This window comes from Limulus polyphemus, unplaced genomic scaffold (assembly GCF_000517525.1).
Source record: "Limulus polyphemus unplaced genomic scaffold, Limulus_polyphemus-2.1.2 Scaffold5357, whole genome shotgun sequence".
Lineage (NCBI taxonomy): Eukaryota > Metazoa > Arthropoda > Merostomata > Xiphosura > Limulidae > Limulus > Limulus polyphemus.
Window position 1 is genome coordinate 30439 of NW_013670967.1, and position 15474 is coordinate 45912.

General features: G+C 36.0%; 1 protein-coding gene across 1 annotated transcript in view; it reads right to left on the reverse strand.

Annotated features, from left to right (window-relative positions):
- The window catches only part of LOC106472473 (protein MON2 homolog), a gene marked incomplete at its 3' end in the record, with an annotated part of 30610 nt that extends 29271 nt beyond the window's left edge, over nt 1-1339 (reverse strand). The window contains exon 1 of the mRNA XM_013933126.1: nt 1162-1339. Coding sequence (XP_013788580.1) covers nt 1162-1339 — 178 coding nt within the window. The remainder of the gene's footprint in view (nt 1-1161) is intronic.
- Between the last annotated feature and the right edge of the window lie 14135 nt (nt 1340-15474).

Below are 15474 nucleotides of genomic sequence, written 5' to 3' on the forward strand. Positions count from 1 at the left end.
CATTGTTATAAGAGTCTTTAATAATACCAGACTCTGCTGCATGTTAGAACCAAATAACCTCACAAACATTGTTATAAGAGTCTTTAATAATACCAGACTCTGCTGCATGTTAGAACCAAATAACCTCACAAACATTGTTATGAAAATCTTTAACAATATCAGACTCTTGCTACCTCTTAGAACCAAATAACAGCTGGTAAATAAATTTAACCTCACAAACTTTGCTTTAATTTTCAAAAATGAAGTCAGTAACGTATTCATATTTAAAACTATATTTCCCAATTTTCAAGAAGTATCATAAATCACGCATTTCCATTCAAGAAGAAACATTTAAAAAATCATTACTTAAAATAATTTTTTGAATGTTAACTTTTCTTTTTATAAATAAATACTTGAAATTTATCATTTCTAGATTAAAATGTTTTAACAAAATATATGAAACATCATTTTTCATCAGTACTTGACATCTTAAATACAATTACAGCTGCTTAATGATGTAGCATGGGTTCCTACAAACTACACATACACCATAGTGTTTAGTGGTGTAGCATCCTCCCTATACGCCACACACACATATCAGTGCTTAGTGATGTAGCATCCTTCAAATCAACTACACATCAATGCTTAGTAATGTAGCAGGGCTTCCTATAAACTACACACACATACCAGTGCTTAGTGATGTAATATCCTTCCTATAAACTAAACATATATCAGTGCTTAGTTACATAGCATCCTTCCAATAAACTACACACATATCAGTGCTTGTTGATGTAGCATCCTTCCTGTAAACTACACACATATCAGTGCTGCGTGATATAGCATCCTTCCAATAAACTACACACATATCAGTGCTTGTTGATGTAGCATCCTTCCAATAAACTACACACATATCAGTGCTTGTTGATGTAGCATCCTTCCAATAAACTACACACATATCAGTGCTGCGTGATATAGCATCCTTCCTATAAACTACAAACATATCAGAGCATAGTGATGTAGCATCCTTCTTATAAGGCACACACATATCAGTACTTAGTGATGTAGCATCCTTCCTCTAAACTACACACATATCAGTGCTTAGTGATGTAGCATCCTTCTTATAAGCTACACATATATCTGCCTTCAGTGAAGTAGCATCCTTCCTATAAACTACACACATACCAGTGCTTAGTGATGTAGCATCCTTCCTGTAAACTACACACATATCAGTGCTGCGTGATATAGCATCCTTCCTATAAACTACACACATATCAGTGCTTAGTGGTGTAGCATCCTCCCTATAAGCCACACACATATCAGTGCTTAGTGGTGTAGCATCCTCCCTATAAGCCACACACATATCAGTGCCTAGTGATGTAGCATCCTTCAAATCAACTACATATCAGTGCTGCGTGATATAGCATCCTTCCTATAAACTACAAACATATCAGTACTTAGTGATGTGGCATCCTTCCTATCAAATACACATATCAGTGCTTATTGATGTAGCATCCTTCCTATCAACTACACACATGTCAGTGCTTAGTGGTGTAGCATCCTCCCTATGAGCCACACACATATCAGTGCCTAGTGATGTAGCATCCTTCAAATCAACTACATATCAATGCTTAGTAATGTAGCATCCTTCCTATAAACTACACACATACCAGTGTTTAGTGATGTAGCATCCTTCCTATAAACTACACACATACCAGTGCTTAGTGATTTAGCATCCTTCCTATAAACTACACAAAAATCAGTGCTTAGTAATGTAGCATGGCTTCCTATAAACTACACATCGGTGCTTAGTTATGTAGCATGGCTTCCTATAAACTACACATCAGTGCTTAGTTATGTAGCATGGCTTCCTATAAACTACATATCAGTGCTTAGTGATGTAGCATGGTTTCCTATAAACTACACACACATCAGTGCTTAGTGATGTAGCATCCTTCCTATAAACTAAACACATACTAGTGCTTAGTGATGTAGCATCTTTCATATACACATTTCAGTGCTTAGTGATGTAACATCCTTCCTATACATGTCAGCGCTTTGTGATGTAGCATCCTTGCTATAAACTATACACATATCAGTGCTTGCTCATGTAACATTATTCCTACCAACTACACATCAGTTCTTAGCAATGTTGCATCCTTCCAATCAACTACACATCAGTTCTTAGTGATGTAGAATCCTTCCTAACAACTACACAACAGTTTTAGCAATGTAGCATGTTTCCTATAAACTACACACTTATCAGTTCTTAGTGATGTAGCATCCCTCCAATCAACTACAGATCAGTTCTTAGGATGTAGCATCCTTCCTATAAACTACACACATCAGTGTTTTGTGATGTAGCATCCTTCCTATAAACTAAAAACATAGTGCTTAGTGATGTAGCATGGCTTCCTATAAACTCAACATCAGTGTTTAGTGATGTAGCATGGCTTCCTATAAACTACACATCAGCGCTTAGTTATGTAGCATGGCTTCCTATAAACTACACATCAGTGCTTAGTGATGTAGCATGGCTTCCTATAAACTACACATCAGTGCTTAGTGATGTAGCATGGCTTCCTATAAACTACATATCGGTGCTTAGTGATGTAGCATGGTTTCTTATAAACTACACACACATCAGTGCTTAGTGATGTAGCATCCTTCCTATAAACTAAACACATAGTGCTTAGTGATGTAGCATGGCTTCCTATAAACTACACACATATCAATGCTTAGTGATGTAGCATGGCTTCCTATAAACTACACATCAATGCTTTAGTGATGTAGCATGGCTTCCTATAAACTACACATCAATGCTTAATTATGTAGCATGGTTTCCTATAAACTACACACACATCAGTGCTTAGTGATGTAGCATGGCTTCCTATAATCTACACATCAGTGCTTAGTTATGTAGCATGGCTTCCTATAATCTACACATCAGTGCTTAGTTATGTAGCATGGCTTCCTATAAACTACACATCAATGCTTAGTGATGTAACACGACTTCCTATAAACTACACATCAGTGCCTAGTCATGTAGTATGCTTCGCATTACCTACACACCTATCAGTACCTATTCCTGCAGCATGGCTTCCTATAAACTACACAGCAATGCTTAGTGATGTGACATGGCTTCCTATAAACTACACACATCAGTGCCTAGTGATATAGTATGCTTCCTATTAACTACACATATCAGTGCCTAGTGATATAGTATGCTTCCTATTAACTACACATATCAGTGCCTAGTGATATCGTATGCTTCCTATTAAGTACACATATATTAGCACCTAATGATGTAGCATGGATTCCTATTAACTACATATGTCAGTGCCTAGTGATGTAGCATGCTTCCTACTAACTACACACACATCAGTCCCTAGTGATATAGCATGCTTCTATTAACTACATCAGTGATAAATGATCTAACATTTTCTTACACTGAAAATGAATTTCTGAAAGGTACTTACCACTCTCACACAAGACTATCTTGATCTTCTTGTCATCTAAGCATTGTCGAAAATATTTTTGCAATCAGCACACCAATCTATATACTCCATAAATTTCATGTCATTTCTGAACATGTATATAACTCTCCACCAATACTCTTATGCCATCAGTATTAGCACAGCTAGCTCCCTTTGCTATCCTGGCTCAATCCTCACTTTTGAGAATTTGCAGGATCCTAAAGAAAAACATAGGGAGTTGGGAGGAAGAGTGGGAATTGTGTGAGAGGTAATACTGTATCAGAAGTTAACATTTTTCTTATGCTGAAAATGTATGTGTGAGAGGAGGTAAGTACGTATCAGAAATACATTTCCAGTGTAAAAAAAATGTTAACTTCCGATACAGTATTACCTCCTCTCACACAAAACTAGAATCCCACATTGCAGAGGTGCCAATGTGTGTACACAAAAGTTAAAACAAGCAGAAAGCAACTGCCCAGAATGAACAGGTCTGCTCTGAGATGAAACAAAGCACACATGGGGAACTGCACAACTTCTGGAACAGGTATGCTCTTTGCCCTAGAAGCAGGAAATTAATCTGAAACAGGTGGAGAAAAAAAAGGATGTGCACAAGTGTAATTTGTTTTGAGAGGTGCAATCCATAGTAAAATATAAACAGAAGTGGATTTGTACATTCCCAACCTCAAGGTTCCATAACCCATTCTTGGCATTAGAAGGTTGAAGATAAAATGTCACATCAACATAGTGACACTGGAAGGTGGACCATGTTATATACATCCATCAATCCCAACTGAAAGTAAACAAAGTATCACACATCAAGCAACCGGAAAGCGAGCTTTTGGCTGAAATCAAATTCCCAAAATAACGGTAGAAGCAAGCAGTACAACAAACTGAACCCAGCATGGGGCCAGAGCATTGCTTCAACTCAACCATAAGAACAGGGTAAAATCTGTAACCAGTATTATGAGCAAAAATTATAACCCTCTCAAATGTAAATGTTGGAAAGAGACATCCTGCATATGGAATCATGAAGAGGACATTGAACATTCACTCAATCGTAGGAACAGTGTACATATGTCCTGTTGCCTGTATTATGAGACAAGGTATCTCCAACTCAAGAATAGGAGCAGGGAAAGAACCTCCTGCAACCAGAAATAATGAGAAGAGAAGCCTCTACTCCACACAACTATAAGCATAGGGTGGTGTCATCCTGAAACCAGTATTATGAGGAGGATCCCACATAGGCTGGACTTGCTCCAACGGACATCTGTTTACCTGGGGAAAGCATCCAGGGGAAATAGGAGGAGGGAAACCAGCTTTGCCCTCTTCTCACTGAGTGTATAACCATGAGTAGGTATGGTAAAGCAAATTCAAAACACACTCAGAAGGAAGCCTCCATGGTCCACCACCCCTGCAATTGGGAACTGGTAACAACTCCAGTGCTTTAACTAGATATGTTTAGATTGTTTGTAAGTTACATGTCATTACTACTAGTAACATCTAATTCATTGTTCTCTTTGAGTAAGTTTTTCATAATTGTAACTATGTGCCTTATCACCCTAATTTTCATCAGAGAAAGACTTAATTTTTTTTTTCTTTATTACATTGCTAGATCAATGGAACTTCTCTTGGGATCCCTGGCTTGGTGGTTAGACAAAGACCAGACCATGGCAGGAGTGCTGCTTACTCCACCTCTTCCAGATTTACACATGTTGATGCACTCATCTTTAGAGAGTTGGGGCTCTTACTTCAACTCATGGGAAATTTCCAGTTACTGATTGATCAAGGAGTCTTATCTCCATATCACCATTCTCAGGCCTTTGGCAGTTCAAGTTTTGTCTCGCTTCCTTCCTCTCCTGAGGGGGAGTGGTGGTGGTTATGGTACATTCCGACATCTTCACAGTGGTCACTTATATCACAGGGCTAGAGGGTACCAATTTCAGTTCTCTGTGCTTTCAGATCCTGGAGCTTGTTTCTGGACCCACAGTCACCAAATTGTGGTCTTAGCTTGCCTTTTTCCTGGCTCCCTGAATCTGGTGGTGGATCAGTTATCTCCTCCCAACAAGATTCTCCTCACTGAGTGATCCATCGATCCACAGATCTTTAGGTAGGTGTGTTCTCAGCTGGGGACATCTCATAGATGCCTTTGCCACCCACTGGAACACCAGCATTCCTTCCCTTTGGTCTTCCTTCCTCACCTGCTAACTCTAGGGGTAGTCACATTCAATCAAGATTGGAGGGGTCTTCACATCTATGTTCACCCTAGTATTTGATTCTTCTCCAAAATTCTATCCTTATTCCAAATCACTCTGTCTCATCCTACAGGTGGCCCCATCTTGACAGGCACAATGATCATTGTCGCTGCTCTGACCTTTACTTGTACAACTTCCCCTACACTTACCTCCGTCTTGGTCTGTGCTCCATCAACCTTGGTTGAACACTGTTCATCCAGACATCACCATATTCTGTCTTTACTCATGACTATTGTTGGGTCCATTGCCTCAACCCAGGGACTGACTCCATGTGTTGCATCATTTCTTTCCTGATCCATCAGACATTGTGGATGTAAGCACTCAGCTTGGTACCCTTATTTGATTGATTGTTTATGATTTTCCATGATACAATAAGCAGCACCCCTACCATGGACTGGTCTCAAGCCAGGGATCCCAAGAAAAGTTCCACTGATCTAGGAATGTCCACCTAATTAAACACATATGAGCATGACCTATGGGAATGAAAGCTTACTAGAAAGCCCACATCCCCAAAGAGATAGAATATCTCAAGCTGGAAGAAATGTGAGGTGAGGGACCTGTGAACTGCTTGCTCTGAAGAGAAGGCTGGGCCCAATTGAGGTTGGAAAAAATAACCTCCCTTCAAATGAATGGGGTAAAGAGAGGGGTAAGAACAGATTTCCCCACTATCATCAGGTATCCCACCCATGTTGCTTCCTGAACGAGCAGAGGAGTGTGGTCTCTGGACTGTGAATGGGAAGAAGCAAGCAGGAGCCAGTCATCCATAGAAAGAAGAATGTAAAGATGCATAGAGTGAAGTTGTCTGGCAAGAGTTTGTACCCCCCAACAAAACACTTAAAGAGCTGAGGTTAGTCCAAGTGTAGGGCCCTTAACTGGAAAAAATCAATTTAATTAACTATCAACGAAATGGGGAAGAACTCCAAATTGTGGATTATGAGTTGAAAATAAGGTGTCTAGAGTCACAAATGTAGGAAAAGGTGCCCAAGCAAAGTTCAACCCTATGAACGGGAAAGAAACAAACACATCAGTTATGTAATAAAGAAAAAAATTTTAAGTCTTAAACTGATGAAAATTAGGATGATAAGGCACATAGTTATAATTATGAAAAACAATTACTGAAAGAGAACAATGAATTAGATGTCACTAGTAGTAATGATATGTAACTTACAAACAATCTAAACATATCTAATTAGAGTACTTATCAATAACAGACTATCAAACCCATGAAATTTGCAATCTACAAAGTATGTAATATTAAAGGATGATTAAATTTAACTAAAACAAAACAAATTAATAATCAGTATCTAACTTTCAATTAATCTAAAGTAACTTAAATGACAAAGGACACAAATATCTAAGTTACTAAAGTCTGAGCACTGATAATGTGAAAACTTCATTTGCCCGTGCATAAATAAGGGGAAAGCCACACAAAGGGCATCTGAGCCACGCTTACCACAGTTATATCAACCAAGTTTGAAGTGAACATGTTGAAAAACTAACCACAGATTCCCTGGAAGAACAGGAATGACACGGCAGCATGGCAACTGGTGGAAGGTGAAAACTCTTGAAGAAGTGTAGTGTTTATCAGACCAAAATAAGTAGATGCAAGGAAAAGAGAGTCCAAACTGTCTTCTCATTAATTGTATTCTTCCTCAGAAACATTTTCATGTTGAAAAGAAGAAGAAATCACCATCAAAACATTGTAATCTAGCTCGCTGTGAATTAAGATCTGTACCTCCTCTGCAGATAAGTTCAAACCCAATTCCTGGGAAGTCATATCAGTAGCATTTTCGACTGTAACAGAAATTTCCATAGTCGATATATTTTTTATAAATCGGTAATAAGAAATAAATGCAAAAAAAAATAAAAATTGTTGAAACTAGTAAATGCAACCACAGTAAAATAAAACTGTTTAAAACAAATTTAAATACCAAAGAAACACATTCATAAGTGGTAGCCAATTGCAAAAAAAAACAATTGCCAACTGAGAAAGTGTGGATTAAGCAGGAATAGCAGAGGGAGCTAACTGCACCAATATGGGTAGCTCAATATTATTGAAGGTGAGTAGTCACATGTTATATATATGTTCAGAAATGGTGTGAAATTGATGTGGTATATAGACTGGTGCACTGATAACAAAAATTTGTTTAAGCAATGCTTAGAGGGCAGAATAAGTTCAAGATAGCTTTGTGTGGAAGGGGGTAAGACTATATTAAAACAGAATACACCATTTCGATTTTAGATATAAAGGCTTGGTTTGGCCTGAAGTTTCATTGGTGGTAGTGTCACTGATGAGGAGTGGAATTCTCCAAAACTAGTCTGGCTCACAGATACACCCCAATGAAAGAATAGACCATTCCAAGCTTTTATTTGTTGTTAAACAAATGTTTAAACAACTCTATTCAAGAATAACATAGCATGATCTCAGCAAAACACATTAGTAATTTTTAATGCTAGACATTGATGAATGATTCAGCATTCTTTCTCCTATCCCACAGACAACAGCAAATTAAAATAATACCTATAGTCAGAAAGCTATAAAGTTTAAAGAAGTACAGCAAACCAGTCTCATGATATGATACTACATATTACAAAATTTTAAAACTACCATACACCATAATTCACAATAACAACCCATTTAAAGACTGACTTATTACTGTTATATGACAAAACTACGGATGAAAGCCATTCAGCATGAAATCAAAAGCTCAACTATTTTTTTGTTCTATTTTATTTTAAATTTTAGGTTTCTTACACATTTTATTCTCAATAACATTTATGTAGATGCACTCAAAGACCATTAATATTCATTAACATGTATAAAATTGTGTTATTGCACATTAAGTCTTCCACACAACATTAGCAAGGAGTAAAACTTTTTTCAGCCTTACTTCTAAATTGTCATATTAACAACCACAAAATAGTTAGCTATGTTAGTTCAGCCTTACACATTTTAAAGGTTTATAAAGTTTTTCACAGCACATTCAAAGAATACCACAATTTAATGAACAAACCTCTTTTAGTGGTGGATGTTTCTTTCGAGATTCATTTGACAAGAGTCTTAGATCATTCTGTAAATTCTCCAACAACTTCTTCTCACTGGCTGTCCTTTCTCTTGAAGTCATTCCAACAGGTGTGGCAGATAACCAGACTTCACTAATCCTAGCAGGTATGACTGATGTACAGATTTCACTAAACCCAACAAGTGGGCAGCTGTCCAGACTTTACTAACCCTATCAAGTGTAGCTGATGTCCAGACTCCACTAATCCCAACAGGTGGGGTAGATGTCCAGATTTAACTGATCCCAACAAGTGTGGCAGCTGTCCAGACTTTACTAACCCTATCAGGCGTAGCTGATGTCCAGATTTCGCTAATCCCAAGAGGTGTGGTTGATGTACAGATTTAACTGATCCCAACAGGTGTGGCAGACGCTCAGACTTCGCTAAACCCAACAGGTGTAGCAGATGATCCGACTTCACTAATCTCAACAGGTGTGACACATGACCACAGTTAAGTCTCTATTGCTTGAACAAACTCTCATTCCTGATATAACCTAAAATAACAAGCTTCTAATTCTCCTTTTCAGCTTCTTAAGATACCCCTTGGAAAAAAAAGAGGAAAATTAATCAAAAAATGTTTTTGATCACTTTTTTTACATATTTAGAAAGTAATTTCATAACACCATTCACCATGGTGTATGAAGTTACTGAATCATAACTGATGATCCTATGAAGTTATCGACCAAATATGTTACCATGTCAAATTATGAAAATAACACACTCGAAAAGGTAATAAATTTTATCATTACAAGTGAAAAACAAAATACTTCAAAACCTAATATTAACACTTCTGTATGTAGGAGTTTGAACTACATGCTATAAAACATAGCACAAGTTTCTAATTAAAGACCATTTAATGTAAGGTAAGATTAGCTTAAGCAATCTGCATAAATAACAATGCTCAATATAGCTGTACCAAGTGGATGTGGGTGATCACAAGAAACTGTTAATCTAGATTCCATGGCATTACTATAAAAGAAGTGATTAATACTGTTTTAGAGGAAAAACTACCACCATATATTTTAAAGAATCTGGTTGGTTCTGTAAAGTAGAGATCTGTTCCAAATAATAGGGGTGCAATCCTAAAGCTGATGTTGGTTACTATCGAGTGTCACTTTCTTTACTTGCTGTGGTTTGGGAACTTTTCTACTATACCACCGAAAAATTTTAATAACTTTTCCATTATACCCCTGCAATTTTAATAAGTTTTAAAAATATATATATATATACATGTATAGAATTATATATAAATATGTATTTTATTCATATAGTAAAAACTTACCATTTCAGGGTAAAAATGGAAAATTATCATGATTTGTTGGTATATATTGGCAAAAAGTCATAATATCTAATCAAAAACACTTAGGTGTGAAAAGAAGGTGTGGCCAAAAAAGGGACTTAGCGTGAGACTTAAAGGAATGAAATCAAAATTGGCAGCCAAACTGATAGCTACAATTATAGCATTGATAAGAATTTTACAACAAATATTCATTCATTAGTCAGCTAGGCCTCATATTTTGTTTTACCCATCATCATGCCCCAAGTTGAACAAAAAATGGAGCATAGTTGACAAATGAATGAATATTTGTTGTAAAATTCTTATCAATGCTATAATTGTAGCTATCAGTTTGGCTGCCAATTTTAATTTCACTAAAAATACAAATAAGTATTATTCATGTTGACAAATGGATACTAAGGTAGCAATGAAACTATGAATGCTATGACAGGATCTTTTATTCTCAATGTTTCAATTAATCTCCTGAAGAAGACTTGTAGTTGAAATGTTGGAAATAAAAGATCCTTTCACAGTATTCATAGTCTCATTGCTACCTTAGTATCCATTTGATTTTACTCCTTTAAGTCACACACTCAATCTTTTTTGGCCACATCTTTTTTCACACCTAAGGTGTTTTTGATTAAATATCATTTAACCATACATATACTACTATCAATAACCTCTGATCAAAAAAAGATTTCCACATAAAAAATCAACACACTAACATAGCAAGTTTAATATATCATTCTTACTAACAATGATTAGAATGCACTAATTCATTAGTTGAGTATCCTCACTATAAGCAATATTTCTAGCTGTAATACCAAAATATCTCTTGATGTTCAGCCAACTTTGGTGATTTAGTTTAAGCTGAAGCTAACAATAATCTAACAATACATATAATAATGAAAAATAACAAAAATATATACTGAACATTCTTACCAACACTGTAAGTGAAAGTAAAAATGTTTAAAGGATCAAACACAACTTATAAAACAATATGATTTTGTGCACAGAATTTCATAAATATATTTAAAATAAAATTTAAATGAAATTTAGTTTGTGTGCCAATTTTCTAAAGCCATAGGCTAGCAGAATTTTACATACCTGAACTTTCAGTGCTAAAAACAGGGGTCACCATTGTACTTTATTTAAAATATATTTAGTTTGAAAACCAATCTGATAAAGAACCTGATAAGAGCAAATCAAAATGTGCTGCACATCACAGCCATGAAATGATATTGGGTGGGGGTTATATTCTAAACACTTCAGATACTCATAATCCTGCATACTTTAGACAACTGTAAACTCAGATTAATCTCTTAATTCATAAAAATTGCAATGCTAGTAATTTGAATTCAAAATTTGTAATAAGTACTAATTTTTTAAATTATTATTTACAAAGATGGTGGGGGGGACTACAATGAAATGTCATTCTCAATCTAATGCTATCAAAGCAGACTATTCATTAGTACATTACACCTCAGTCAGAAGTGCAAAAATTATACCTACAGTCTTTCATGTTAGCATCTCTGTGAACAACAGATGTAAAAGCAGAAGTACAGAAAGAGTAGAAACATTTGACAAGTATTTCCCTTGAAAAAAACTTTTCCTCTAGGCTGGTACTGTCTAATGAACAGAAGGAGACTTTGTATATTGGATAACTATCCTCCAGCAGTCAATGGCTTTACATTCACTGTCAAGTAAGTGGCCAGCATAGTGTAAGAAAGGTATTTTTTTTGGATAAGACTATGCTTTCTCCCTACTTTCTCGTTGTACAGTACTATATTAATATGACGCTGATAGTAACTACATATTCAGTACACTGATTTTTTTAAAGTATTCATCCAGCCTTCTATTGTATTTTTTCAATCCTGTTGCATATATGTCTGAATGTAATATATCCCAAAGGCTGATCACCCTACCTTCTACCCTGCCAAATCTTAAATCATGTCCCCTAGTCCTACCAATCTTACCATTAAACAGGAAAAAAAAAAGATGACACATCAAGGCTATTCTTTTTATAATTACGAATACTTCAGCCAGATTCCCTACAATCATTCTTTTAGTTTTACACTGTTTTGCAATGGAGGGAGTAGAGTTCCTTCACAACTCTTTTGAATATGGACTTTGACTCGTTAAAAACAAAATATATTAGATTTCTGGAACCACCATGCCCACTGCATCTAAAATATAAAATATCTGAGTCCTAGAAATGCTAATATCAATATATTGCTGGTATTTTTAGTTGTGTATAATATTAGAGTGTTAACACAATAACAGTTATGAAAATCACTAAATATAGTTACTTACTTTCAATCAGTATATTCCTGTACCGCGTTTTGCAACTTTTTGTGGCCAAACAGGCATTACTAACAGTAATACTATGAGTATGAGACTATTTACTAGTACTAACAGTAATACTATATAGTATTACACTATTACAAGTATAAGCAATAATTAGTACTGCTAGTAGTAGTAAGTCGCTACGACAGCCGGTCTATATAAAGTACAAGCCTTAACAAATTTTATTAGGCCCAGCCTATATTAAGTTATATAATAATTAATATTACCAAGATTCGAACTCTTCAGTACTCAGGCAGGGTAAACACCGTAAAGCAAGTGAAATGCCAAATTATAGACTAGTACTAGTAGTAATACTTATAGTGTTCGAGTGTTAAACTTTTCATTTATTTGTCGATGATTATTTTAATAATAATAATGTTACCAATAACTTAAAATATGATTAAAAATACGTCATTCTATAAATGTCAATATAAAATATTCTATCATCACCACGAAGTTTCGTAATGACAACCACTGCTGAAAATTCAAGTTTTCATTTGATTTTAGGCCTACATTTAATATTTAGGTACAGAAGTGTTTACTGCGGGAAACTCCCTCAACTCCCGTCTTGTTGGCAGACCTGATTCTACCTGCCCTCTGGAAATTGTATAAAATAGTTTATTTTTTCTTATATCTTAATTAAAGTTTCAAAACGTAAAATCTATTTTCATAAAATGTGTTTTTGTTCTGTGGTATATGAATGTATCATGTATTTCTATCTTTTTTAATATTATAGTATTTATTCTGAAATGCTTCTTTATTTTATATATATGTAAGTTTTACATAACACGTGGCCAAGAAAGCATTAAGTTGATTTCATTCTACCTGTCTTTCTTCCTTTTTTTATTCTCGAGAATATAACACCTGTTCTGCTTATGGGTGGATATAACTGCAGTACCGCACGTTATGCAAGGGTATTGAGAACAATGTCTTCAACTGTGTTTCAATGAGAATGATCAGACGCATGAGGCGCTAATCGTTCTCGATAAATACGATTCTAACGTTTCTTACCAAGTAAGGAACTTTGGATTTTGTAAATGTGATACACAGTCATGAAGAGTACACAGTTTAAATAATGTATCATGTAAAAGCACAGTCAGTCATTCCATAAAAACAAATATACACACCGTATTTATGTAAAGCGTTAATAAAGATTGTTCATTTTGTCTTCCATTTTGTGTCCATTTTCTATACTTTATTCATTCTTACCACTCAGGAATTGGATATTCAGTATTATTTTGTGACAAATATCCTGATTGACTCTCATTTATTATGCGGGCCTATCTCATTGCTCTTAAGTAAATTTAATTTTACTTGAATATACCACAAAGAGGATAGAAATTAGAAAAGTTTATGCCCTGATTACAGGATATTGTATCATGCAGTTTATTGTTTCTACTGAAGTATGTGCTACCCTATACACGAACTCTTGTGAATAGTGACGGAAAGAGCATTCCTATGACAAAAAAGAGATAGTCTGTCTCTGAAAAATGATGGTTATTCAAGGTACTTGTCAGGTCTGAATATCAGAATTTCGCAGATACTGCAATGGTCCATTATTTCTATCTCTTTATAGCTGACAACCCAGGAAGAATATCAAGTGATGTAGGGTGTACCTAGAACGGCATTTTATGGTCTTCCCATGAGGATCAACTTCGGTGCAAAGGAAACAGAAATGACTAGGCATCAACATGATGATGTGGCATCTGGCAAGTCCAAAACTGAGTGGGGCAATCTGTACAAGGCTCCAAGACTTGTGCCAGCCAGAGCAACCCCAAATCTAATCAAAGCCACCTGAAAGCATTGAAGAGAGACTGGAGGTGTCTTTGGTGGATAATGTCCGCCAACTGGAGCTATATCATCAGAAGGTGAGATGGAAGGCATTAAATAGAGTGAGTGGACCGTTCATTGGGTATTAGTGAATTTTTCTGAGTACTTGAGTGAGTCTTTGCCAAGTTGTGCCAGAGGTTCAACCTGGTGGAAAACAGATTAATCAATCAGTGAGAGCTTAAGGCTGAGACAAAGAGTACCATGGAAACTAAACCACTTAATTGAATGAACCTAAAGTAGCTGCAATGGATCACGGAAATCCTTCCTAACAAATGTTTGAAAGGGTTGCCCATTGAAACAGTGTATTATCACTTGAGGTATTCTCTGTCATGATAAGGTATGAAATGGTAACTTTGAAGCAATTGCAAGAATGTAAGGAGCCTGTAGTGGCAACTGCAGTTACTTCATCTTGGGACAATCCTAACCAGGCACCATGTCACACCACCTTTGAGTTTAGCAACCAACCATTCACATATCCCAGCATTGTGATGAAATCAAACTGATATCCAATGAAATTGCATTACTATCCTTTTTCTTCTATAGTTTCTGTGATGCAATGTTTTGCTATTTATACCTTCTCTAGAATATTATCTTGGAAAGAAGAAGTGAAACATCTGATTTGCAAGTGGAATGTTGGGTCACTGTCCATGCCTTACAAAGAATCAAGGTAGCCAAAGCTATTAGTTTTGATCAACAATGCAACAAGTATATGTGAGCCAACAGTAGAAAATAAACACTGCTGTTACAGCTCTTAGAAATTAGAGGAACCAACTGACTTTAGGAAGTGCAATGAACGACTTAAATCAAAAGGCATAGAGGTCAATCCAGCTCTCTCAGGACTGAGCGGTTATTGATTTGTGGCTATCAGAATACAAGGGTGAACGATAGAGTTTTTGATTGATACAGGAACTGTCAGAACACAATTAAATGTTTTGGTTTATCAGAAACTCCAAGCAACCTCCACTTGGGCTAGTCGACACAGACACCATGCCTACATGGATTTACTTATATAGTGAACATAGTCATTACCCACCTCAGTCATTGGCATCTTTGATATGAACTTACTGTTGAACATATTGGTCTGGGCGATTGAGGAACTGGTGTTCTCAGACGAAATCCAGTGCATCTTTGCTATGTAACATCGTTTTTGAGCTCATGCATGAAATAGATGATTCTGTCCAGAAAGCAAGTAGCATTAGCTCAGGCAGTTATCTATCTCACGAGGGCATAGTCCATGTTCAAATTCGATGACGAGGAA